This window comes from Saccostrea cucullata, unplaced genomic scaffold, assembly GCF_032062105.1.
Source record: "Saccostrea cucullata isolate Sc308-1 unplaced genomic scaffold, CSIRO_AGI_Scuc_v1 ctg4084, whole genome shotgun sequence".
In the NCBI taxonomy this organism is placed as follows: Eukaryota; Metazoa; Mollusca; class Bivalvia; order Ostreida; family Ostreidae; genus Saccostrea; species Saccostrea cuccullata.
Window position 1 is genome coordinate 57,271 of NW_026937779.1, and position 24,421 is coordinate 81,691.

The 24,421-nt window shown below is 30.6% G+C and overlaps 1 protein-coding gene and 2 long non-coding RNA genes across 5 annotated transcripts; 2 read left to right on the forward strand and 1 right to left on the reverse strand.

Moving 5' to 3' along the window:
• Positions 1-633: 633 nt before the first annotated feature.
• LOC134248821 (uncharacterized) lies at positions 634-6,236 on the forward strand. Of its 2 annotated transcripts, none has more exons than XR_009988146.1 (4): positions 634-775; positions 1,428-1,555; positions 1,972-2,209; positions 3,135-6,236. It is a non-coding gene; the product is annotated as an uncharacterized LOC134248821 (long non-coding RNA). The 2 variants fall into 2 exon arrangements; XR_009988147.1 differs by lacking the exon at positions 634-775 and adding an exon at positions 1,162-1,221.
• A 4,032-nt stretch (positions 6,237-10,268) lies between these two features.
• On the reverse strand, positions 10,269-15,149 carry LOC134248822 (uncharacterized). 2 transcript variants are annotated; one of them, XR_009988148.1, is made up of 4 exons: positions 15,008-15,149; positions 14,208-14,335; positions 13,553-13,790; positions 10,269-12,625 (listed from the first exon to the last, which is right to left on the reverse strand). It is a non-coding gene; the product is annotated as an uncharacterized LOC134248822 (long non-coding RNA). The 2 variants fall into 2 exon arrangements; XR_009988149.1 differs by lacking the exon at positions 15,008-15,149 and adding an exon at positions 14,562-14,621.
• A 4,634-nt stretch (positions 15,150-19,783) lies between these two features.
• Positions 19,784-23,032, forward strand: LOC134248820 (uncharacterized). Its single transcript, XM_062731198.1, has 6 exons — positions 19,784-19,847; positions 19,998-20,194; positions 20,928-21,075; positions 21,220-21,390; positions 22,081-22,165; positions 22,390-23,032. Exons 1-6 carry the CDS (start codon positions 19,784-19,786, stop codon positions 23,030-23,032), a joined length of 1,308 nt encoding a protein of 435 aa, XP_062587182.1.
• Positions 23,033-24,421: the final 1,389 nt, after the last annotated feature.

Genomic DNA, 24,421 nt, shown 5'->3' on the forward strand with positions numbered 1-24,421 from the left:
ACAACTAAAGTGATATTCTCAGTTGTTATTTCTAATATTGCTATGAATCTTTAATCACAGTGACCAAAAGAAGGATATGGAGATAATCAATCAGATCATATTATGCCAATGAATCTTTTGTCTCAAATCTTTTTTTAATGAAATATACAGAATCTTTTGCCTTATTTGTCACTCATATTTTTTACATTCTGGTGCAACAGTGGCCCAATGAAAGTGGGAAAAACTCAGTCTGAGCATCTCTGTAAATCTATAAACAGGTGTGCCCCCCCCCCTTTCATGTATTTAAATTCATGTATATACATGTATGTATTTTATTTAGTCAGTGATTTCAAACATCAACATGTAAAATATATACTGAGTACATTATAAGTAAATGTATATGATTAGGACACCCTGAATATTCTGACATACTAATGGTGACATCAGTTAAAAGAGTAATTGTTTATGTAAAAGTTCTGTTTCTATGAATGTAAATGGGGTATTTATTCTCAGTTCATGTAAGGTATAATTTGCATGTAACCAGAGTGTATTTAATATTACTATGATGGGTCATTCCATGATTAAATTTAAATCAGAAAAATGTTTACTAAATTTTAGTAAAATACATATGGTATCTTTTACATTTCTGTCCTGTTTGTCTGTCAATTGTTGCTTTACTTCCTTTGTAAAATGAGGTTAAATTGAGTATCACTGAATATTGTATGCTTTTTTTCAGGATCAGCTAAGATGTTGTTTCACTGGATTATTTAATTGGGCATATAATTGGATAATTCTGGTAAGTTTGTCTTTGTTTTGTTTACATTTCCTATGAAGGTCATCTTTGCATTTAACCATGATTATATGGTTTAATTTAATTACTGTGTAATTCTTATGTGATCTCATATCTCTAACATTCATATAAGCACAGTCTTATTTTGTCTAAAATATACTAAGGAAACTTCATAATGTTAATAAGTCCTTTTGCATAAATTATGATATAATTCCATTAAATGCATTATGTCTGTTACCCATGGAATTCAGACTTACTAAATTGTGATCTATAAGGAATGTAATAAAAGAAAAAGTAAGAATCTACAAAAGGTTTATCCTTGTTTTCATTCTAAATATGTGTGATATGGCATACATAATCATTTCATTTTCACTTTTGTTTCTTAGTAATGAGCTTTTCAAAAAATGTAGGACTACATGTTGTATATGTCTTTTTGTATGCTGTACTGACAGGTATTAAACAAAATTGAATATGCTGTTAAGATAAGTAAGCTGATAATCATTTTGTATTTGAGATATTAATACAGTAACTGTGCTTCTTTTGTTATCTAAAGATAACATGATGAACTATTTTCATGAACTTTTTGGCACTGTATTTAAACATGCAATGTTTCATGCAGTTCCTTGTCATATTAACAAAATGATTATATTTTCTACAGTCCTCAACATGGAAGTTATGTTTTATTCCTAACCATCTATAATCCATTCTCTATGAAGTTCAGCCTGTCTGCCCTTCCTTTGGAAATACACAGTTAGTCAACCAACATAGAAACACACAAACTTGAAGGTAAAGTTTCAATGAGATATCCAATCCTAATCTTTATTTTTTACATATGCTTGATTATATTTTGAAATTAATTGAATGATAAGTAAATGATATGACCTTTTTTATGAAATTATGAGGGCTTGGTTGTCATAGCCATTTTTAGACTACATTGATCTCCTTTATGAGAAGAAGAGCTCCATATAAATATATACAAAAATGATCAATTGTGAAACTAAAATGTATGAAATTTTTCTTTGCCAAATGATAGTTAACAGCTGAAGATATCTTAACAGATATCTAAGAAATAAGTTATATCAGATGGTTAATTTATTAACCCTCAGCTTCCTTAAAAGCATAGTTGGTAAAGATTTCAAGTTTTCTCTCCAAATGCTTATGAATTCTGACTTTTTCATTTAATATTGACATTATATTTACAGGGAAAGAATACTATAATGTGGATCCTGGGGATCAACAGTGAAACATCTTAATGACCCTCATGACTAGGTCTTCAGGCTGTAACCTTTATTGCTGATGTAAGATGATCTGTTTGCATAGCATTAAAATTTCCTGGTGTTTCTACCATCCAGGATCTTCTTATGAGTGCATGGGGACTGCTGTGGACCTTAACCTGTTTATAAAAATATACCTTGGAGCATGACCCTTTATTCATAGAAGGTACTTTCAATATCATTTCTGTGAGTTTTTCTTCTTTCTTTTAATAATCTAGTAATGAATTCAAGTGTTTTGTTTGACCTTACATCACTTAATGTGTATGCTTCCAACATCTCAGATCTGTTTATATGTTTATTTCTCTTTGAACACAAAACGCTTGATTCAATCTTTTGAGGTAAACATCATAGAGACATCATAGATGATTATCAGAGTGTATATCACAATCTTGACCATAAGGTCAATTTAAAATGGTCAAAGGCACAACAAATGAAAGTGAAAACTTTTTTTTTCTATCAGAGAACAAAATTTTGTAGTTAAACAAATACTGGAAAAGTTACTCTCAAAATGAGCCTTAATGTCTTCTAAAACTTTAGTGTAGAGTTTCTCCATTAATCCTCAGGTCTCTTTTCCTCTGTGGAGTTAAAATCATGTGTTTTTAACATTTTTTTTTTCTGACAACTGTTTTCTCTCATAGCATCTTTAAATTGAATTTTCTCTCCAGTCAAAGATCTTTCAGGGTAATCCAGGTAATCCTTACCCTCTATTGGTAATTACTGATTATATTCTTCATAGGCTTCTTCTGCAATCAAGGGTCTGTCTATGTAATCTATGACATCACAAGGCCCATCCATTGTGGGGATAATTAGCTATATTCTTCATGAGAAATGATCTGAATAATGTCATCTCTTTTTATTTTAATTGGCAAACCTCGTTCTACATCTTTCTCTGTAAGAACTCTCTTACCAAACTGAATTTTACTCATTCCTTTACTCTTTTCTTTTACTAAAGCTGTTACTACCCATAGTTTTGAAAAGTCAAAATCTGATGTTACACCTTGATTTTATATCCCTTTTTTTCTATATTTAAAATTCTATTAAGCTTATATTGCATATCAATTTTTCAACTAATAATTTTTTTTCCTTTCAAGGATTCTCAATGGGGAACTCAGTAAATTATGCACAGACTAACAGAATATACTCTCTTGGAACACTGATACAAGAATATAAAACCAGAGATGGATGGAGGATTTAAGAAGCACATGAATAAATATGATTTTCAAACTAAGTCAATCATGATGATCATGAATTGTGGTTCACAGGATGACAGAGAAAGGACCCAGGATAGTGCATTTTTCTAGATCCTCTCCCATTCATATCCTTCATATGCTGGCATACAAAACAATAGATAAATTGTAGTCATTTAACAGACTGAAGTTTAATCAAATCAAAGTATTGAAAATGTGTTTTTCTGATAGTATGAGATCTTCAAAAAAATAATTCTCACAGATTTCAAAGTATCTAAATATAACTTTTAATTTATGTAGTCCAAATTGAATACAGTTGTTATGTATGACTTTTATACATTGAATCCTTAATTTTTCATCTTATATCTACAACACCCCTAGAAAATACACAGATATTCAGAAGCTAGGTTTGGTGTATTTATTACTTTCCTTGAATTGTAAATGCATTTTATTTTTGTATGTATCATGTCCTATTTTGAATTTAAGATAGGTCTCAATAAGATCCCCTATAAAGATGCAAGTGTCCCATAATCTGTGATTTAATAATATCTTGAATATCTTTATCATCCATCATACTTATTACATATGGAATGATTGAAGGTATACATTTGTTTTTTAAGACACTTTGTCAAGGTCAAAGCATGAGATAATTGAGATGAGTACTTTGACATTAATTTGTAACTTAAAAACTTCACATCATAAGTACACAAATGAAGAATGAATAGGAGATTTCAATACATTTATTTTTGGATCATTTTCTCCTGGGTAAAATTAGTTACTGAGATAACTGATATGAGTCTTGAAATGCAATAACTTCAAAATTGTGTGATAACTTATAGACTTTATAAAAATTAGGTGTAAATTTTTAGGAAAGAATTAAAATATTAATCAAATGTACAATGTCCAAGGGTGTTTATTTAAATATTATCATGTAATATCTTGAGTTTCTGTTTATTTGTCCAATTCAAATTGAAGACAGTTGTTATGTCTGGTTTTTATACATTGGATCCTTTACTTTTAATTTCTACAACCCCCTAAAAATGACACAGATATTCAGAAGCTAGGTTTGGTGTATTTTTTTTTTTACTTTCCTGGAACTGTAAATACATTTTGTTTGTGTTTGTCCTATTTTGAATTTAATAGGTCTCAATAAGACCCCTCCCCCCATAAAGATGCAAGTGTCCTATAATCTGTGATAATATGTTGAATATTTTTATCATTCCATAAATTTTATTCTTACTACACATATAGTGTTTGGAGTAATGCACTTAGTTGTATAGAACAATATTCAAGGTCAAAGCATGAGATTATTGAGATAACTACCTTTGTCAATAATTTGTAACCTTCAAACTTCACATCTTAAGTGAAGAATGGATAGGAGATTTTCTATAGATTTTTGGATCATTTTCCTACAGGATAATATTACTGACTTGAAACATTTCATTATAACCTAGAGACCATATCTGCTATGTTAGGTGGCATGGCATATTCTTTGGAAAGAATTGAAATGTTATTCAAATGTACAAAGTTCAAGGGTGTTTTAAAGACTATAACCAAGTTATACCTTAGAATTCTCTAAAAATCTTATCACTGCATAGAATAAACACTGGTTGGAATAATATATGTTTTGAACTAAGGTCAAGACTGTGGAATGATATGACTTTTATTCAAGCGGTGCAGTACAACAACTCTGGTGATTTACATACCTGCAGTCATAAATAGATACATGTAGGCATGGGGTAGACTCCCATAGATTTTAAGATCTTCATTCAAAAGTATAGAAAGTTTTTAAGTTTGAAAGATTAATGTGTCAGCATATCATTTGCTTGTGAATTTAAAATAAATTCAAACATATACATCTTTAGATGATAACTAGTTATTTCAATTCCTGGACTTTCTATCTTGATATTTTCCTTTATTATCTGTAAAATTTAATGATTGTCTTTTTTAGTTTAGTTGAACTAGTTTCTTATTAGCATGTGAAAATGGCATCATCCAAATAAGTTCATCTACATTTTATATGTAGGAGAGAATGAATTTTTCATCACAGGGAAAGAAAGAGATTGTCTTGTATAATATAATGCATTGGTACACAAAAATATCTTTCAATTTCTAACATGTTTCATTTTTGTTACATGGAATGATAAGTTCTGTTGATTTCCTACCAAAGACATACTAGTAGAGTAATAAATGTATATGATGTGTCAGAAAAGCATGTGGAAACCTAATGACTTTATCATTTCTGATTAAAAATCAAATTATGAGTTTCATCTTTGTTACATTATTAAAAAATTCTAAGTAGAGCATACACCAGAAACTCTTAAAATGATCTCTACTGTTCAATCTGAGTCTCAGGGTTTAACAGTACATAACAATTCCAAATGATTTTGGACGCTTTTTTATGTATCAAAAAGACAAAACAGAATATCTGTTCACAGATGTTCCAAAGGAAAACAACCACAAAGAAAAGATTTGTTATGTTCTTTATGTGATTCATGTAAAATGTATTTTAAAAGTGTAGCATAACATTCATCTTTTGCATAAATACTTTTTTTTTTTGTGGAGATTTTTTTTTATATTTTTGAAAAAAAGTAGTCTTATTGTATAATAGGGTTAGCTTAAAATCTTGTAGACTTTAAAGTTGTACATGATGTGTTACACATCTTGCATATTTTCATTTCAGGGTATTCAGCATATATTGTGGTTTTGTCTTAAATTTGTTTGCTTATGTAATCAATAATTTGAGAATACTCAAATTAGAAAATGTATGAGAGAATAGGCAAGAAAATGAGGTTAAAAATGTTTTTACTACAAAGGGGTTAATCTATATATTTAATCTATAAGTACAATCAGTCTATACATTTAAGGTATTTCTGTATGAAATAAACTTACATTTGAGTATTTTAAGACAATTGTAAACATTAATTTAACCAGTTTTGAAAAAATGATTAGATTCACTGTCAGCATGTTATTTCTTGTAAAATAAAAAGAAAACAAACAATTTTATATGGAGTCAGTTTTTTTTTTTAATGTAAATAAGAACCATTGGAAGTTGGGAATATTTCACAAAGTTGATTTGATTGAGCATAATTCTCACTAGGACAGTTAGAATATTATGATTTTACCCTTAAAGAAACCATTTCAAATTTCAATATACAAATCATGTTTAGTCATGCAGTATATAGTTTACATTTGCCAAAAAGTAAATGGTATCTCTATTCAGGGTCAATCCAAAGGAATGAAAACAATGTTTTCTTTTTTATGTATCAAACTTAAAGGTTTTGTTACAATAATTTCACTGTGTTCATTTTCTGATTTCTTTCTATGTGTGGATAACCCTAACCTTGGCAATCAAAATACAGGAAATTAATCAATTATGTCAAATGATGAAGGTGCACACCAGAAAATTACATGAAGTGAACAGAGAATTCTGAGTTTCCCTCAAATATGTTCGCCAAGTGATGTAAATTTTAAAAAAAGAAAAGAAAAATGTGGATCCATCTTATGATTGAGACTTGTACATATTATGAAGCATGCGCACTTTGGCATTTAGAATGACATTACATTGATTGAATTATATGAACAGTTAATGCATACAGTCAAAAGGGAGGAAATATTTTACTTTATAGGCATAAAGTAACAAACACTTACCCAATTCATCAGAATTTTACTCTTTGAAGAAAAGGAACCTTACTTGCTTTGTTGAGTTGACATTCCTATTTTGTCTTTGGTAGGTAGACTAATGGTTTTCCTTGACTATAATGAGAACTTTTTATTTAAGAGTCCTAAGATTGTCCTGATATTTTGGTTAAAATAATTAACTGCATGATATCAAATAATTTGTTCATACAAAGGAATAAAAGATTTTCCAGGTTTCTTCTTTAGTCAAATTAAATGCATGGTGTCCAACTAATATATCCAACATATAATACAAGATAATCATCCAAGTTACACAAAGGTAAATAAATGACCTTTTTAAGGTTTAAGTCAAAAGATCAAAGTGAGAAGGACATCTGGTATATTTAATAGCAAAATCATCAAACTTCATGGATAGGTTAATTAAACAAGCTTCATAAATTTTGATTTTCAGATCAAAGATCAGCACAATTTTTGCTATACCATTGTTGTCCATGAATATCTAAACAACTCTATTGATTTTTTTCAGGTTAAAGGTCACTGTGTTCCTACTACAGTAAAACTTCATTAATATAAGGATATCAGAGTGATTTGTTAATTTGTAAGAAATTAGTTATAAAATCTCCCACAATCTCTATAATATATATGTGAATGTGCTCCTTAATTTAAAAGAATTTTACATGCAAATCATATACTGACTTTCAATCCTTCAAAACACAATACAAATTGAATCTTGATATTAACACTTTTAGGTTTTCAGACTTTTAGGATTTCAATTTTAAAAACTTTCAGACTTTTAATCTTTAAAAACTTTCAATCTTGAGGACTGAGTATTTTTGATATTCATTTGGTATGCCATGTCTTTTATATCATTACCATTAATCCTTAGTAATTCAAACTTTTCATATATGTAATATGCAATCTTTTACTGTTTATCTAAAATTACTGATTTTATTACAGTCAAATAAAATTTTGTGATGAATAATTTTATGAAAAGAGGATAAGATAAAGATTATTCATAAAGATTATTCATCACAAAATTTTATTTGACTGTAACTTTTTTCATATATCAGTAATTTTAGATAAACAGTAAAGAAGATTGCACATACACTGTTAATTTCACACTCTGGTATTACATATATGAAAAGTTTGAATTACTAAGGATTAATGGTAATGATATAAAAGACATGGCATACCAAATGAATATCAAAAATACTCAGTCCTCAAGATTGAAAGTTTTTAAAGATTAAAAGTCTGAAAGTTTTTAAAATTGAAATCCTAAAAGTCTGAAAACCTAAAAGTGTTAATATCAAGATTCAATTTGTATTGTGTTTTGAAGGATTGAAAGTCAGTATATGATTTGCATGTAAAATTCTTTTAAATTAAGGAGCATTCACATATATATTATAGAGATTGTGGGAGATTTTATAACTAATTTCTTACAAATTAACAAATCACTCTGATATCCTTATATTAATGAAGTTTTACTGTAGTAGGAACACATTGACCTTTAACCTGAAAAATCAATAGAGTTGTTTAGATATTCATGGACAACAATGGTATAGCAAAAATTGTGCTGATCTTTGATCTGAAAATCAAAATTTATGAAGCTTGTTTAATTAACCTATCCATGAAGTTTGATGATTTTGCTATTAAATATACCAGATGTCCTTCTCACTTTGATCTTTTGACTTAAACCTTAAAAAGGTCATTTATTTACCTTTGTGTAACTTGGATGATTATCTTGTATTATATGTTGGATATATTAGTTGGACACCATGCATTTAATTTGACTAAAGAAGAAACCTGGAAAATCTTTTATTCCTTTGTATGAACAAATTATTTGATATCATGCAGTTAATTATTTTAACCAAAATATCAGGACAATCTTAGGACTCTTAAATAAAAAGTTCTCATTATAGTCAAGGAAAACCATTAGTCTACCTACCAAAGACAAAATAGGAATGTCAACTCAACAAAGCAAGTAAGGTTCCTTTTCTTCAAAGAGTAAAATTCTGATGAATTGGGTAAGTGTTTGTTACTTTATGCCTATAAAGTAAAATATTTCCTCCCTTTTGACTGTATGCATTAACTGTTCATATAATTCAATCAATGTAATGTCATTCTAAATGCCAAAGTGCGCATGCTTCATAATATGTACAAGTCTCAATCATAAGATGGATCCACATTTTTTTTTTAAAATTTACATCACTTGGCGAACATATTTGAGGGAAACTCAGAATTCTCTGTTCACTTCATGTAATTTTCTGGTGTGCACCTTCATCATTTGACATAATTGATTAATTTCCTGTATTTTGATTGCCAAGGTTAGGGTTATCCACACATAGAAAGAAATCAGAAAATGAACACAGTGAAATTATTGTAACAAAACCTTTAAGTTTGATACATAAAAAAGAAAACATTGTTTTCATTCCTTTGGATTGACCCTGAATAGAGATACCATTTACTTTTTGGCAAATGTAAACTATATACTGCATGACTAAACATGATTTGTATATTGAAATTTGAAATGGTTTCTTTAAGGGTAAAATCATAATATTCTAACTGTCCTAGTGAGAATTATGCTCAATCAAATCAACTTTGTGAAATATTCCCAACTTCCAATGGTTCTTATTTACATTAAAAAAAAAACTGACTCCATATAAAATTGTTTGTTTTCTTTTTATTTTACAAGAAATAACATGCTGACAGTGAATCTAATCATTTTTTCAAAACTGGTTAAATTAATGTTTACAATTGTCTTAAAATACTCAAATGTAAGTTTATTTCATACAGAAATACCTTAAATGTATAGACTGATTGTACTTATAGATTAAATATATAGATTAACCCCTTTGTAGTAAAAACATTTTTAACCTCATTTTCTTGCCTATTCTCTCATACATTTTCTAATTTGAGTATTCTCAAATTATTGATTACATAAGCAAACAAATTTAAGACAAAACCACAATATATGCTGAATACCCTGAAAGGAAAATATGCAAGATGTGTAACACATCATGTACAACTTTAAAGTCTACAAGATTTTAAGCTAACCCTATTATACAATAAGACTACTTTTTTTTCAAAAATATAAAAAAATCTCCACAAAAAAAAAGTATTTATGCAAAAGATGAATGTTATGCTACACTTTTAAAATACATTTTACATGAATCACATAAAGAACATAACAAATCTTTTCTTTGTGGTTGTTTTCCTTTGGAACATCTGTGAACAGATATTCTGTTTTGTCTTTTTGATACATAAAAAAGCGTCCAAAATCATTTGGAATTGTTATGTACTGTTAAACCCTGAGACTCAGATTGAACAGTAGAGATCATTTTAAGAGTTTCTGGTGTATGCTCTATTTAGAATTTTTTAATAATGTAGCAAAGATGAAACTCATAATTTGATTTTTAATCAGAAATGATAAAGTCATTAGGTTTCCACATGCTTTTCTGACACATCATATACATTTATTACTCTACTAGTATGTCTTTGGTAGGAAATCAACAGAACTTATCATTCCATGTAACAAAAATGAAACATGTTAGAAATTGAAAGATATTTTTGTGTACCAATGCATTATATTATACAAGACAATCTCTTTCTTTCCCTGTGATGAAAAATTCTCTCCTACATATAAAATGTAGATGAACTTATTTGGATGATGCCATTTTCACATGCTAATAAGAAACTAGTTCAACTAAACTAAAAAAAAGACAATCATTAAATTTTACAGATAGTAAAGGAAAATATCAAGATAGAAAGTCCAGGAATTGAAATAACTAGTTATCATCTAAAGATGTATATGTTTGAATTTATTTTAAATTCACAAGCAAATGATATGCTGACACATTAATCTTTCAAACTTAAAAACTTTCTATACTTTTGAATGAAGATCTTAAAATCTATGGGAGTCTACCCCATGCCTACATGTATCTATTTATGACTGCAGGTATGTAAATCACCAGAGTTGTTGTACTGCACCGCTTGAATAAAAGTCATATCATTCCACAGTCTTGACCTTAGTTCAAAACATATATTATTCCAACCAGTGTTTATTCTATGCAGTGATAAGATTTTTAGAGAATTCTAAGGTATAACTTGGTTATAGTCTTTAAAACACCCTTGAACTTTGTACATTTGAATAACATTTCAATTCTTTCCAAAGAATATGCCATGCCACCTAACATAGCAGATATGGTCTCTAGGTTATAATGAAATGTTTCAAGTCAGTAATATTATCCTGTAGGAAAATGATCCAAAAATCTATAGAAAATCTCCTATCCATTCTTCACTTAAGATGTGAAGTTTTGAAGGTTACAAATTATTGACAAAGGTAGTTATCTCAATAATCTCATGCTTTGACCTTGAATATTGTTCTATACAACTAAGTGCATTACTCCAAACACTATATGTGTAGTAAGAATAAAATTTATGGAATGATAAAAATATTCAACATATTATCACAGATTATAGGACACTTGCATCTTTATGGGGGGAGGGGTCTTATTGAGACCTATTAAATTCAAAATAGGACAAACACAAACAAAATGTATTTACAGTTCCAGGAAAGTAAAAAAAAATACACCAAACCTAGCTTCTGAATATCTGTGTCATTTTTAGGGGGTTGTAGAAATTAAAAGTAAAGGATCCAATGTATAAAAACCAGACATAACAACTGTCTTCAATTTGAATTGGACAAATAAACAGAAACTCAAGATATTACATGATAATATTTAAATAAACACCCTTGGACATTGTACATTTGATTAATATTTTAATTCTTTCCTAAAAATTTACACCTAATTTTTATAAAGTCTATAAGTTATCACACAATTTTGAAGTTATTGCATTTCAAGACTCATATCAGTTATCTCAGTAACTAATTTTGCCCAGGAGAAAATGATCCAAAAATAAATGTATTGAAATCTCCTATTCATTCTTCATTTGTGTACTTATGATGTGAAGTTTTTAAGTTACAAATTAATGTCAAAGTACTCATCTCAATTATCTCATGCTTTGACCTTGACAAAGTGTCTTAAAAAACAAATGTATACCTTCAATCATTCCATATGTAATAAGTATGATGGATGATAAAGATATTCAAGATATTATTAAATCACAGATTATGGGACACTTGCATCTTTATAGGGGATCTTATTGAGACCTATCTTAAATTCAAAATAGGACATGATACATACACAAATAAAATGCATTTACAATTCAAGGAAAGTAATAAATACACCAAACCTAGCTTCTGAATATCTGTGTATTTTCTAGGGGTGTTGTAGATATAAGATGAAAAATTAAGGATTCAATGTATAAAAGTCATACATAACAACTGTATTCAATTTGGACTACATAAATTAAAAGTTATATTTAGATACTTTGAAATCTGTGAGAATTATTTTTTTGAAGATCTCATACTATCAGAAAAACACATTTTCAATACTTTGATTTGATTAAACTTCAGTCTGTTAAATGACTACAATTTATCTATTGTTTTGTATGCCAGCATATGAAGGATATGAATGGGAGAGGATCTAGAAAAATGCACTATCCTGGGTCCTTTCTCTGTCATCCTGTGAACCACAATTCATGATCATCATGATTGACTTAGTTTGAAAATCATATTTATTCATGTGCTTCTTAAATCCTCCATCCATCTCTGGTTTTATATTCTTGTATCAGTGTTCCAAGAGAGTATATTCTGTTAGTCTGTGCATAATTTACTGAGTTCCCCATTGAGAATCCTTGAAAGGAAAAAAAATTATTAGTTGAAAAATTGATATGCAATATAAGCTTAATAGAATTTTAAATATAGAAAAAAAGGGATATAAAATCAAGGTGTAACATCAGATTTTGACTTTTCAAAACTATGGGTAGTAACAGCTTTAGTAAAAGAAAAGAGTAAAGGAATGAGTAAAATTCAGTTTGGTAAGAGAGTTCTTACAGAGAAAGATGTAGAACGAGGTTTGCCAATTAAAATAAAAAGAGATGACATTATTCAGATCATTTCTCATGAAGAATATAGCTAATTATCCCCACAATGGATGGGCCTTGTGATGTCATAGATTACATAGACAGACCCTTGATTGCAGAAGAAGCCTATGAAGAATATAATCATTAATTACCAATAGAGGGTAAGGATTACCTGGATTACCCTGAAAGATCTTTGACTGGAGAGAAAATTCAATTTAAAGATGCTATGAGAGAAAACAGTTGTCAGCCAAAAAAAAAAATGTTAAAAACACATGATTTTAACTCCACAGAGGAAAAGAGACCTGAGGATTAATGGAGAAACTCTACACTAAAGTTTTAGAAGACATTAAGGCTCATTTTGAGAGTAACTTTTCCAGTATTTGTTTAACTACAAAATTTTGTTCTCTGATAAAAAAAAAAGTTTTCACTTTCATTTGTTGTGCCTTTGACCATTTTAAATTGACCTTATGGTCAAGATTGTGATATACACTCTGATAATCATCTATGATGTCTCTATGATGTTTACCTCAAAAGATTGAATCAAGCGTTTTGTGTTCAAAGAGAAATAAACATATAAACAGATCTGAGATGTTGGAAGCATACACATTAAGTGATGTAAGGTCAAACAAAACACTTGAATTCATTACTAGATTATTAAAAGAAAGAAGAAAAACTCACAGAAATGATATTGAAAGTACCTTCTATGAATAAAGGGTCATGCTCCAAGGTATATTTTTATAAACAGGTTAAGGTCCACAGCAGTCCCCATGCACTCATAAGAAGATCCTGGATGGTAGAAACACCAGGAAATTTTAATGCTATGCAAACAGATCATCTTACATCAGCAATAAAGGTTACAGCCTGAAGACCTAGTCATGAGGGTCATTAAGATGTTTCACTGTTGATCCCCAGGATCCACATTATAGTATTCTTTCCCTGTAAATATAATGTCAATATTAAATGAAAAAGTCAGAATTCATAAGCATTTGGAGAGAAAACTTGAAATCTTTACCAACTATGCTTTTAAGGAAGCTGAGGGTTAATAAATTAACCATCTGATATAACTTATTTCTTAGATATCTGTTAAGATATCTTCAGCTGTTAACTATCATTTGGCAAAGAAAAATTTCATACATTTTAGTTTCACAATTTGATCATTTTTGTATATATTTATATGGAGCTCTTCTTCTCATAAAGGAGATCAATGTAGTCTAAAAATGGCTATGACAACCAAGCCCTCATAATTTCATAAAAAAGGTCATATCATTTACTTATCATTCAATTAATTTCAAAATATAATCAAGCATATGTAAAAAATAAAGATTAGGATTGGATATCTCATTGAAACTTTACCTTCAAGTTTGTGTGTTTCTATGTTGGTTGACTAACTGTGTATTTCCAAAGGAAGGGCAGACAGGCTGAACTTCATAGAGAATGGATTATAGATGGTTAGGAATAAAACATAACTTCCATGTTGAGGACTGTAGAAAATATAATCATTTTGTTAATATGACAAGGAACTGCATGAAACATTGCATGTTTAAATACAGTGCCAAAAAGTTCATGAAAATAGTTCATCATGTTATCTTTAGATAACAAAAGAAGCACAGTTACTGTATTAATATCTCAAATACAAAATGATTATCAGCGTAATTTTTAGACACTAACAGACTTTCTCTTAACAGCATATTCAATTTTGTTTAATACCTGTCAGTACAGCATACAAAAAGACATATACAACATGTAGTCCTACATTTTTTGAAAAGCTCATTACTAAGAAACAAAAGTGAAAATGAAATGATTATGTATGCCATATCACACATATTTAGAATGAAAACAAGGATAAACCTTTTGTAGATTCTTACTTTTTCTTTTATTACATTCCTTATAGATCACAATTTAGTAAGTCTGAATTCCATGGGTAACAGACATAATGCATTTAATGGAATTATATCATAATTTATGCAAAAGGACTTATTAACATTATGAAGTTTCCTTAGTATATTTTAGACAAAATAAGACTGTGCTTATATGAATGTTAGAGATATGAGATCACATAAGAATTACACAGTAATTAAATTAAACCATATAATCATGGTTAAATGCAAAGATGACCTTCATAGGAAATGTAAACAAAACAAAGACAAACTTACCAGAATTATCCAATTATATGCCCAATTAAATAATCCAGTGAAACAACATCTTAGCTGATCCTGAAAAAAAGCATACAATATTCAGTGATACTCAATTTAACCTCATTTTACAAAGGAAGTAAAGCAACAATTGACAGACAAACAGGACAGAAATGTAAAAGATACCATATGTATTTTACTAAAATTTAGTAAACATTTTTCTGATTTAAATTTAATCATGGAATGACCCATCATAGTAATATTAAATACACTCTGGGTTACATGCAAATTATACCTTACATGAACTGAGAATAAATACCCCATTTACATTCATAGAAACAGAACTTTTACATAAACAATTACTCTTTTAACTGATGTCACCATTAGTATGTCAGAATATTCAGGGTGTCCTAATCATATACATTTACTTATAATGTACTCAGTATATATTTTACATGTTGATGTTTGAAATCACTGACTAAATAAAATACATACATGTATATACATGAAGGTTTAAAAAAAGGGGGGGGGCACACCTGTTTATAGATTTACAGAGATGCTCAGACTGAGTTTTTCCCACTTTCATTGGGCCACTGTTGCACCAGAATGTAAAAAAATATGAGTGACAAATAAGGCAAAAGATTCTGTATATTTCATTAAAAAAAGATTTGAGACAAAAGATTCATTGGCATAATATGATCTGATTGATTATCTCCATATCCTTCTTTTGGTCACTGTGATTAAAGATTCATAGAAATATTAGAAATAACAACTGAGAATATCACTTTAGTTGTTTTAAAAGCATGTATCAGTATTTTATAAGATATGCTATGAGGCTCCTCATAAGAATATTTAGAATACTGATCCAATAAAAGGAATGTGAGACAATATGATCATAACTCATGCAAAAAAGATTTATCAACATTTTGAGGATCTCTTAGTCCTAGTGTATTTTAGGGTAAACAATGGCAGTGTTTATATGAATGTTCTAAACATTAGGTATATAACACAGTAATAATGAATAAATACAAAGATGACCTTCATAGAAAATGTATAAAGAAAAGTTTGTTAAAACTTACCATGTTTATACTCAGTATATAGTAATATTCATTAAATAATCCAGTGAACTAATATCTAGCCTGATCCAGGATTCAGCTGTTCAGAACTTTCTTGGAAGAAAAACGGTAGAAAATCAGTTTTGGTACTGAAATCCATAGGACCATACTGTTATTACATGAAGTCTCAAGCGCTGTGAAAGTCTGTGTTATTGTGTCAAAATAAGCAGCCATCGCGGCTTGTGAAGGACTAACATGACGTCGCTGCCAAGATTATGACGTCACAATGCATAGGTAAGTTTATCGTACTTTTTGCACACGGCACTTTATAGATGATGCAAACAGGTATATAAGAAAACACAGGTAAAAGGTATATTTCTTTTTTGCACACGACCCTAATTTTTTGCACACGGCACTTTATAGATATTGCAACAGGTATATAAGAAAAGGCAGGTAAAAGGTATATTTCTTTTGCACACGTAAAACACTATATATATTTTTTTGAATCGGTGTGTACAAATTTTGTTAGTTTAATCAGTCAAAAGTTTATTTTCTTCTATGAAACATGCATGAAACTTATATTATTTTGAGTAAATATTCATATTAAAAGCATAATTTCAGTCACTTTCATACAAGATAGTCAACATTTCATACAAGAATTGATTTGACATGATGACAAAGGGAAATTCTTCGTCTGCTTTGATTGACAGGTGTCATGACGTCATAATGGTCATAATGTCAGTCAAATTCATTTTTTTGAAAAGTTCAAAAAAAAACTTATATTATTTTGAGTCAATATTCATATTAAAAGCATGGCTTAGGCTACAAGAAGTCAACATTTCATACTGTGACAAAGCGAAATTCTGTGTGCTTTGATTGAGTGTCATGACGTCATAATGCACATTCTTGAAATGTTTTGCACACGGCCCCAAAGTATTTACCTGTATAGTTAGCATAAACAAAACGTAGTACCAACGTACCAATGTAAACACAGTGTAAACAACCATATTTAGGGGTTATAATACATTCTTGAAATGTTTTGCACAGGGTTAGGGTTAGGGTTAGGGATAAACAAAAGGGTAGTAGGGTTAGTTAAACTAGGGGGTAAACAGGGTATTTAGGGGTTAGGGGGGGTTAGTTAGGGTTAGGGTTAGGGGTTAGGGTTAGGGTTAGGGGTTAGGGTTAGGGTTGGGGGTTAGGGTTAGTTAGGGCTAAGGGGGATAGGGTTAGTTAGGGTTAGGGTTAGGGTTAGGGCTAGGGTTAGTTAGGGTTAGGGGCTAGGGTTAGGGTTAGGGTTAGGGTTAGTTAGGGTTAGGGGCTAGGGTTAGGGTTAGGGGTTTAGGGTTAGTTAGGGCTAGGGGGTTAGGGTTAGGACTGCACTCAGGACCCTCAACCAATCAAAACTGATCACGTGATTTCTCTCAGCCAATCAGAATGCGGTCCTATCTAGACGCCTTATACTACTTAGGAACAACAGAATTAACAGCGGAAGTAGAATAATGAGGATCAAAGTAACAGAATAGTTAATATTGCTATTGAAGTTTTCCAATTAGCCTTTAATAATTTTAGTTAAGTTGAAAATAATTAAAAATTAAACTGACAAATTATGTTTAAACGATATATTTAATGATAAATTAATGAAAAGTTCAGACATATGTATATTTTGTAAATGACCAATGACATGGTTGGAAAATTTACGAGTTTCGTTTTCATTGTTAAAACAGCTGTCAAAGGCTGTATTTTGTGCTATAAAAGATGATGGTCTCTTGTTTTTGTCAGACACTTTATGTCAATAACATTATTCTGCAAATCTTCCATCCAAAATGTGAAAAATATTTTTTTTTATTTTTCTTTTTATTTTTCTGAAACATGTCTGATTTTTTTTATAAGATGACTTTACAAATCCTGAGGAATAAAAACGCACAAAAATTAAAAATTTTCCGTGAACAATTTTTATGTAACCTTAATTGTCTCAAAAAAACACCAAATTTTCCATTTTTCACATTTTTAGAAAGTTAACCATGTCGTTTTTGCAGACCCTCCTGTTCCTTAGATAGGGAATATTTCTTTAATGGACAATTTTATGTTCAATATACCTTATAGGTTGATGTTTTATGTTTTCTTATGATACTACTCGTATGTTTTATAGTTGAGGTTACTAAGATAAAAATGATATTTTACTTTCATTTTCATGTTTTCATTGGTCAAATAGATCCGTATCGATGACAGAGTACACGTGCGAAACTTCCGACACGATACATGAGTATGCTAGTTTTGTTCCAAGACACTCCTCTATTACAATTTTCATCAAAATCGGAGACAAGTAGTTTCCAAGATTATTTGGAACCTGCAGAGAATGTTTTTTAACAGTAATAATGAAAAACGTCAGTCAGTATTTGACATTATAGGCCTAATACTAGTAGTTTTTATTAAATTTTGTTGACAAAGTCATGTATCAACCATAGAACTAATGAAATAATGATTGTAAACAAGACTGCTGATATTCTTGTTTCATCTGCATGTATTCGTTTGTCAATAGCTTGTCTCGTTTTAGAAATTGTTAGTACTTAACGCATGTGAATACATATCGAATCACCTGAAAGGCGTAAAACCATATGCAGGTGATGACTGGGAATTAAAGGTTGTATAAACAGTGTTGAAAACTCGTGCTTTTTAAAGTTGCTGATTTTGGTAAAATTTTGTGATTCCAAATATTCTAAAATTTCCGTGGAATTTTGAGTATTCAAAGCTGATTAACACCACTTCAGAAATGTTTTTACTTTTTAGTGAGGTGTTACGAAAGGCTGCTGGTAGAATATTTACTACAGTTAAGAAATCTTGAACTATTATAGATTAAAACAATCGTGATTCAGAATTTTAAACACATTTTAAAATTTTCCAAAAATAAAATGATAGATATTAATTTCGGACTTTGGAAGATATCAGGGTCAACCTGTATTTTCCTTGATGTATTTGTAACTGGGGTTGTAAAATGAGATCCTGGATTGTTAAAAAAAATAGAAAACATTTGTATTACTTGATTGGCCATATGAACTAAGTTTACGTATTCAATCATCTTTTGAGGAATGGTGTTTTTAAAACGGCGTTCATACATTTGAATGTCCTATAAGAGAGCCAAGAAAATGTTATGTTAAAAAACAGTTAAAGAAAAAAAGTAAAAACATGCAGAATTGTAAATTTAATAAATATTCTATTTGTCCTAAATTTAATATATACATGTATCATACTGATAAAACGCAACAAAATATGAATAGACATAATTAGACATGGAAGGTTATTTTCGGAACAGCAGAAGTATAACAATGACCTTCAAAGTAACAGGGATGCTTACAGAATAGGGAAATTCTCATTATTTTTACAGATACCCTTCATATATCAATATTTCCCCATTTTGTCCATATGATAATATTTCGTTAAAAACTGTACACCTGACATGTCATGTTTTAACCTAGTGCTTAATGATTGATTGATTGTTTGTTTTACGTCTCCTAGTGCAATGAAGAATTAATTAAAAATTCTGAAATAAAGGCAGTTTGACTAAAGTACAATTGTAGGAAAAAGATCATAAACTAAATTTCCGAAAGGGCATTTGCTTCCTCAGATTTCCTGAAAGTATCAACACATGCATTTTTGTCTATATTTGGTAATACAAGCGGTTCACTCTCGCTCATACATGTATTCTTGAAAACATCACCCTACAATAAACTACTAATGTATCAACATGAACGAGAAAAAAGTAAAATTGGGATTACTAGTATATCTCTTTTTTGTTTTGATTCTAAAAGGTAAGTGGAATATATTTTGCAGATAAAACTTCGTGTTGTAAGAAAAAAAATTACATATTTAATATTTAATTCATTTTTTAAACTATTTTTTTTTAACTTTGAAAGATGATACTACTACCCATTGTAGTAACTTTTAATTTCTACGAGTAGAGGGTAGCTCGCTTCCCATTGTACAGCACGGTATTTATGGTACAATAGAATCCCCGGGTTTTCCTAAAAACTACTCACACAACCTCAACATCATGTGGGAAACGTATGGACCTATAGATGCTATATCCCTGATGGTCACCATTCTTCAGTTTGATGTCTACCATGATCCTAGATTTCCTTGCAAAGATCTTCTGACAGTGTGACTTATATATACCTAGTTAATTATCAAACTTTTGGAATATGTTTCAATTATTACAAGTTTTATTGAGATTAACATCAGTAAGCCTTTTTGTTTGGATGAATTGATTGATTGTATGTATGCTATTTTATGCCCCTTGCTGGAATTTTTTGCATTATAGAGACGTCATCTTATATCGATGAAAGGCTTTATAATACCTTTATTCAGCACTGTGACTTAGGGCTATTGAGCAGTGAGTTGTTTATCGTGCCTACCGTGACATGGGTCCTCTGTTTTAAGGATCTCATTCGAATACTTCAAAGTGCAGATCGCTTGGCGGAAGAACACTTATCGACTTACCTCAGTCAATTGAAGCTACGTAGCGAGTGTTCTACCAACTGAGCTATGGTGATGGTTTGTTGGGATAGTCTTTCATTAATTGAAGCGTTCCATCTCAACCCATCCACACCATTCACTTGTATGATTTTTTTCCCCAAATTAAATCTAAATTGTAATTGAAATTTAACCTTGCGGCGTAGTGATTAGTTCATCTAAGTTGCCACAGACTTTTCTTTTAAATCTTCTATTCACTGGATACCGGTATAAGAAATATAAAATACATACTCATTCAATGAATTGGAAGAAAATATATCGTGAATTAGTAAAATTAATCGACAAAAGTTTATTCGATTAAAAAAAAAAGTCCATCTTTGTCATTATATTTTTAAAGACTGATTAATTTGTCATTTTAGATTTTTGAGGTGGAGACAAACTTTGACTTTTTTAACCGATGTGGAACCATTCCTAAGACAAACTACATTGTTCTTGGAAACAAATTGAAGGTCATATTCAAAACCGACGGGGAAAACAATGCAAAAGGATTTCAGATTCACTGGGAAGGTAATTAAAGAAACATGCTGCGTATTTAAAATCGATTTAACTGTATCTGAATTTCCACAATTCAATGTCTCAAAGACAGGAATTTTATGTTTAAAAAATCGAATTTGAGAATCTCATTATTAAGTCTTGTTTTATCATTATCAGTCAGAGACTACAGAAAAGAAGGTACAGATCCAATTGTCAAGGTTCTATTCTGTCCCCCGTCTCCAGTTACAACATATTCTCCATTAACCACGGCGGCTCTAACAACTGATGTTACGACTGAACCACCAGAACACGTGGAGAAGCTGCAAAATTGTCATACATCAACAATATGTGAGGATTTTTAAATTATTCTCGGCAAACATTTAATATTTTGTTTCTTTAATTAACAAGATTGTCTAGATCTTTACTCTTGCTGACCATTTTTATAATCTGTTATTTGTAAAAACTTATCTCCATATTCTATTAATGCAATTTTTATGCTGGAGTATACACATGTATATCCATTTTTTTTTAATTTCTGGTACTAAAAGTTTCTTTCTAACATCATCACTTAATCCATGATTTCAATACCAACTTGTTGACTCCATTTTTGGGTTTCAAATTTGTATCTCTATTGTAGGTATATATCTCTATATCTCTTACTTAGTCATGTCTATTTCCAGCTTTCTTATAGGTAACATTTAATACTGCTTGTGCTGGAAACATTTCTTTTTCTCTAATTATGTTGCAGCTGTTGGTAAATCTAACTCCTTATCATACAGTTGTACGTATAATTTCAGCCCTTCTTGCCGGTGCCATATCCATCCTACCTGTGCACCGTCTTTATATTTCTGTAAATGATACCACATCTCTTTGGTTGAATAATGATTTTGGTAAGGCGCGTCTATACGATAGATTCTCTATCGTTGTTGGAACCATCTTTCTTGTTCGAATTCTTTGTTCCATTCAACTCCTTAATGCAATATATTTATGTTCTCTAAACATACTTACACACAAATAAATATGATTGTTTCATTGTAGCTTATATAAAAGATGGCATCATTGGTGTTTTGTCGACAACACTTCTTGTTGTCATAGTGGCGCTCTGTTGTCATCAAAGGAGAAGGTAGATATATATACAGCACCTTAATGTTTCATTACACACAAAATATACTCACCATTCCATGGATATAACACGTGTGTTTGTATTGCTTTTTTTCTAGCAGTTTTTAACAATAACTAGATCGCCCACAATTTATTTGACCATCTTGAGTTGTTTAACGTTTTTAACTTTCGTGGTTTTTGAATCGCTATAACCATGGTTTTATTTTTATTTTTCATTACTTTTAGACCACCACCAAAAATGAGGGCTGAATACTCCATCAGTTACAGATCATCCGAATTTTCTTTGTTGGAAACTGAATCACAAACCATATATGACTACCCTATGTCACTGGCTACGGAAGCTGTTGATTACTTGAGAAGCACAACGTCATCAGGGTATGCCGTACCGAGACTAAGCAATACAGACGGCCGCAGTGAACCTCCAATTTATGGCAATGTAATTGTGGAATCTGAAAACGAGAATATGGATGTTGAATGCGAATATATGAATATTTCCATGGCACGCCGACCCGATGTCGGGAACAGATTCGAACTAAGAGAAAAATCTTTACATCTTGACAATTCCATGTCACGGACTGCGATGTTCTCGTCCAAACGAAGTGCTCAAAAGCGAGGTAATCGTTCCAAAAATGAAAGGAACAAAAGCAAAAGAGTAGAAGAAAGTAATTATTTAAATATAACACCTAAACTGCACTCCTACATCGAGGTGGTGGATGATCGGGCTGATGCTTTGTTCGGTAATAGCTTCACTAGTATGACGTCATCAGGATATTCTAAACCAGTGGAAAACAAAGCCAAACACCAGAGACAATTGCAATACTCCAGCAAGAAAGACACAGCAAGAAGAAGCGTTACTTTGAATTCTTAAATGTGATTTTCTTGAGCAAAGTTATTCGCTCATTAGTAACTCAGAAGATACACCAGCAGGATTGTAAATTATGCCACACCGGACAACGGATGATCAGAAAAGTCCATTTGCATATGAAATCGAACATCTTATTCTCTCTGTTTAAGTCATCACTAGTGTACTATTCATATTTATACAAAATTTCAGAATTGTTTTTTTTTAATTTTGTAGTTAATATACTGGCTTCATTTTCGAATTTGTACGACTCGGTTCCATTTTGGAATTTGTGACACGATAGCGGTGTTTTTCTTTGAAGTTTACTGTTCTGTATTAGCAATACAGAACGGGACTTTGGTGGGCGGAGCTACTTTCCGTTCTGTATTAGCCATGTATCTACAATACAGCACGGTATAAAAATAAATCTGATTCAATTTAGCAAAAGCACGTACGAATAGTAAATGCTGATGTTTTCCTATTATAAATTTTAGAGAAATACCCGGTAGTAATCCTGAAAATGTAAAATGTCAAAATTTCTCAATCACTTTTTAAAAAACTTATTCCACACAGAATCTACACGTAATTTAGATACAAAGGAAAACGAAAATTCGCAAATGTCGAATAACAAAATCTACACGTAATTTCGATCCAAACGAAATGAAAATTCGCAATAACGGAAAACATCCACTCTCCTCGTTCTAAACACTCAAGTCCATTTTTCGCGTTTTAATCCTTCTCGCTTACGACAGCCACACGTCTCTTTCACTTCGTTTTAATGTCGCAATTCAATTAGAAAATAAAAATCCGTGATATCAAAGTCCATCGAAGAATTTTCTGTGGAAATATATATACTACGGATGCGTACTCCCCGTCGGGGCCTCGTCTACAGAACTCTGGCGGAAGTTTGGATGCTGCAAAGTTATAAAATGGGCGGAGCTATTTTTGATTGATCGTGTCACAAATCATTTAGAGAACTCGACAGGTTCTGTATCGTAGATACAAATTTGGGGGTGGAGACTCGTGCTAACGTACTCGTCCACCCCCAATTTTATATCTACGATACAGAACCCGTCTCGTTCTCTAAATAATACTTGTTCATAACCTCAAATACAGTCGTATATTAATGACATGTGAAAATCTGCAAGATGTGTAATAGTACATGTATTTATTAAATACATTCGTTCTTTTACTCTGCCTCAGAATCTATTATTACATGGTCTAAATTTCAAGCTATATTGGTTGCTAGTCTCTTCCTTGGACCACTCCTCTAGATAAAATAGCGCCCTCTTCTGAAAGAAGTAACGCAGGCCAAACGACATAGTCGACGTAATGTCCGCTCCGAGTATAGAATGTATAACGACTCGTATCAACTAGACTGCCTTGTGGGATCTGCCACTCCAAAACTAAAGGTGG

What these genes read in the sequence shown, in the direction of transcription:
- LOC134248820 (XM_062731198.1), top strand. Translation starts at nt 19,784, where the DNA reads ATGAACGAGAAAAAAGTAAAATTGGGATTACTAGTATATCTCTTTTTT. An exon ending in TTGTCATACATCAACAATAT is followed by an intron (nt 21,391 to 22,080) that starts GTGAGGATTTTT and finishes GTTTCATTGTAG; the next exon opens with CTTATATAAAAGATGGCATC. An exon ending in TGTTGTCATCAAAGGAGAAG is followed by an intron (nt 22,166 to 22,389) that starts GTAGATATATAT and finishes CATTACTTTTAG; the next exon opens with ACCACCACCAAAAATGAGGG.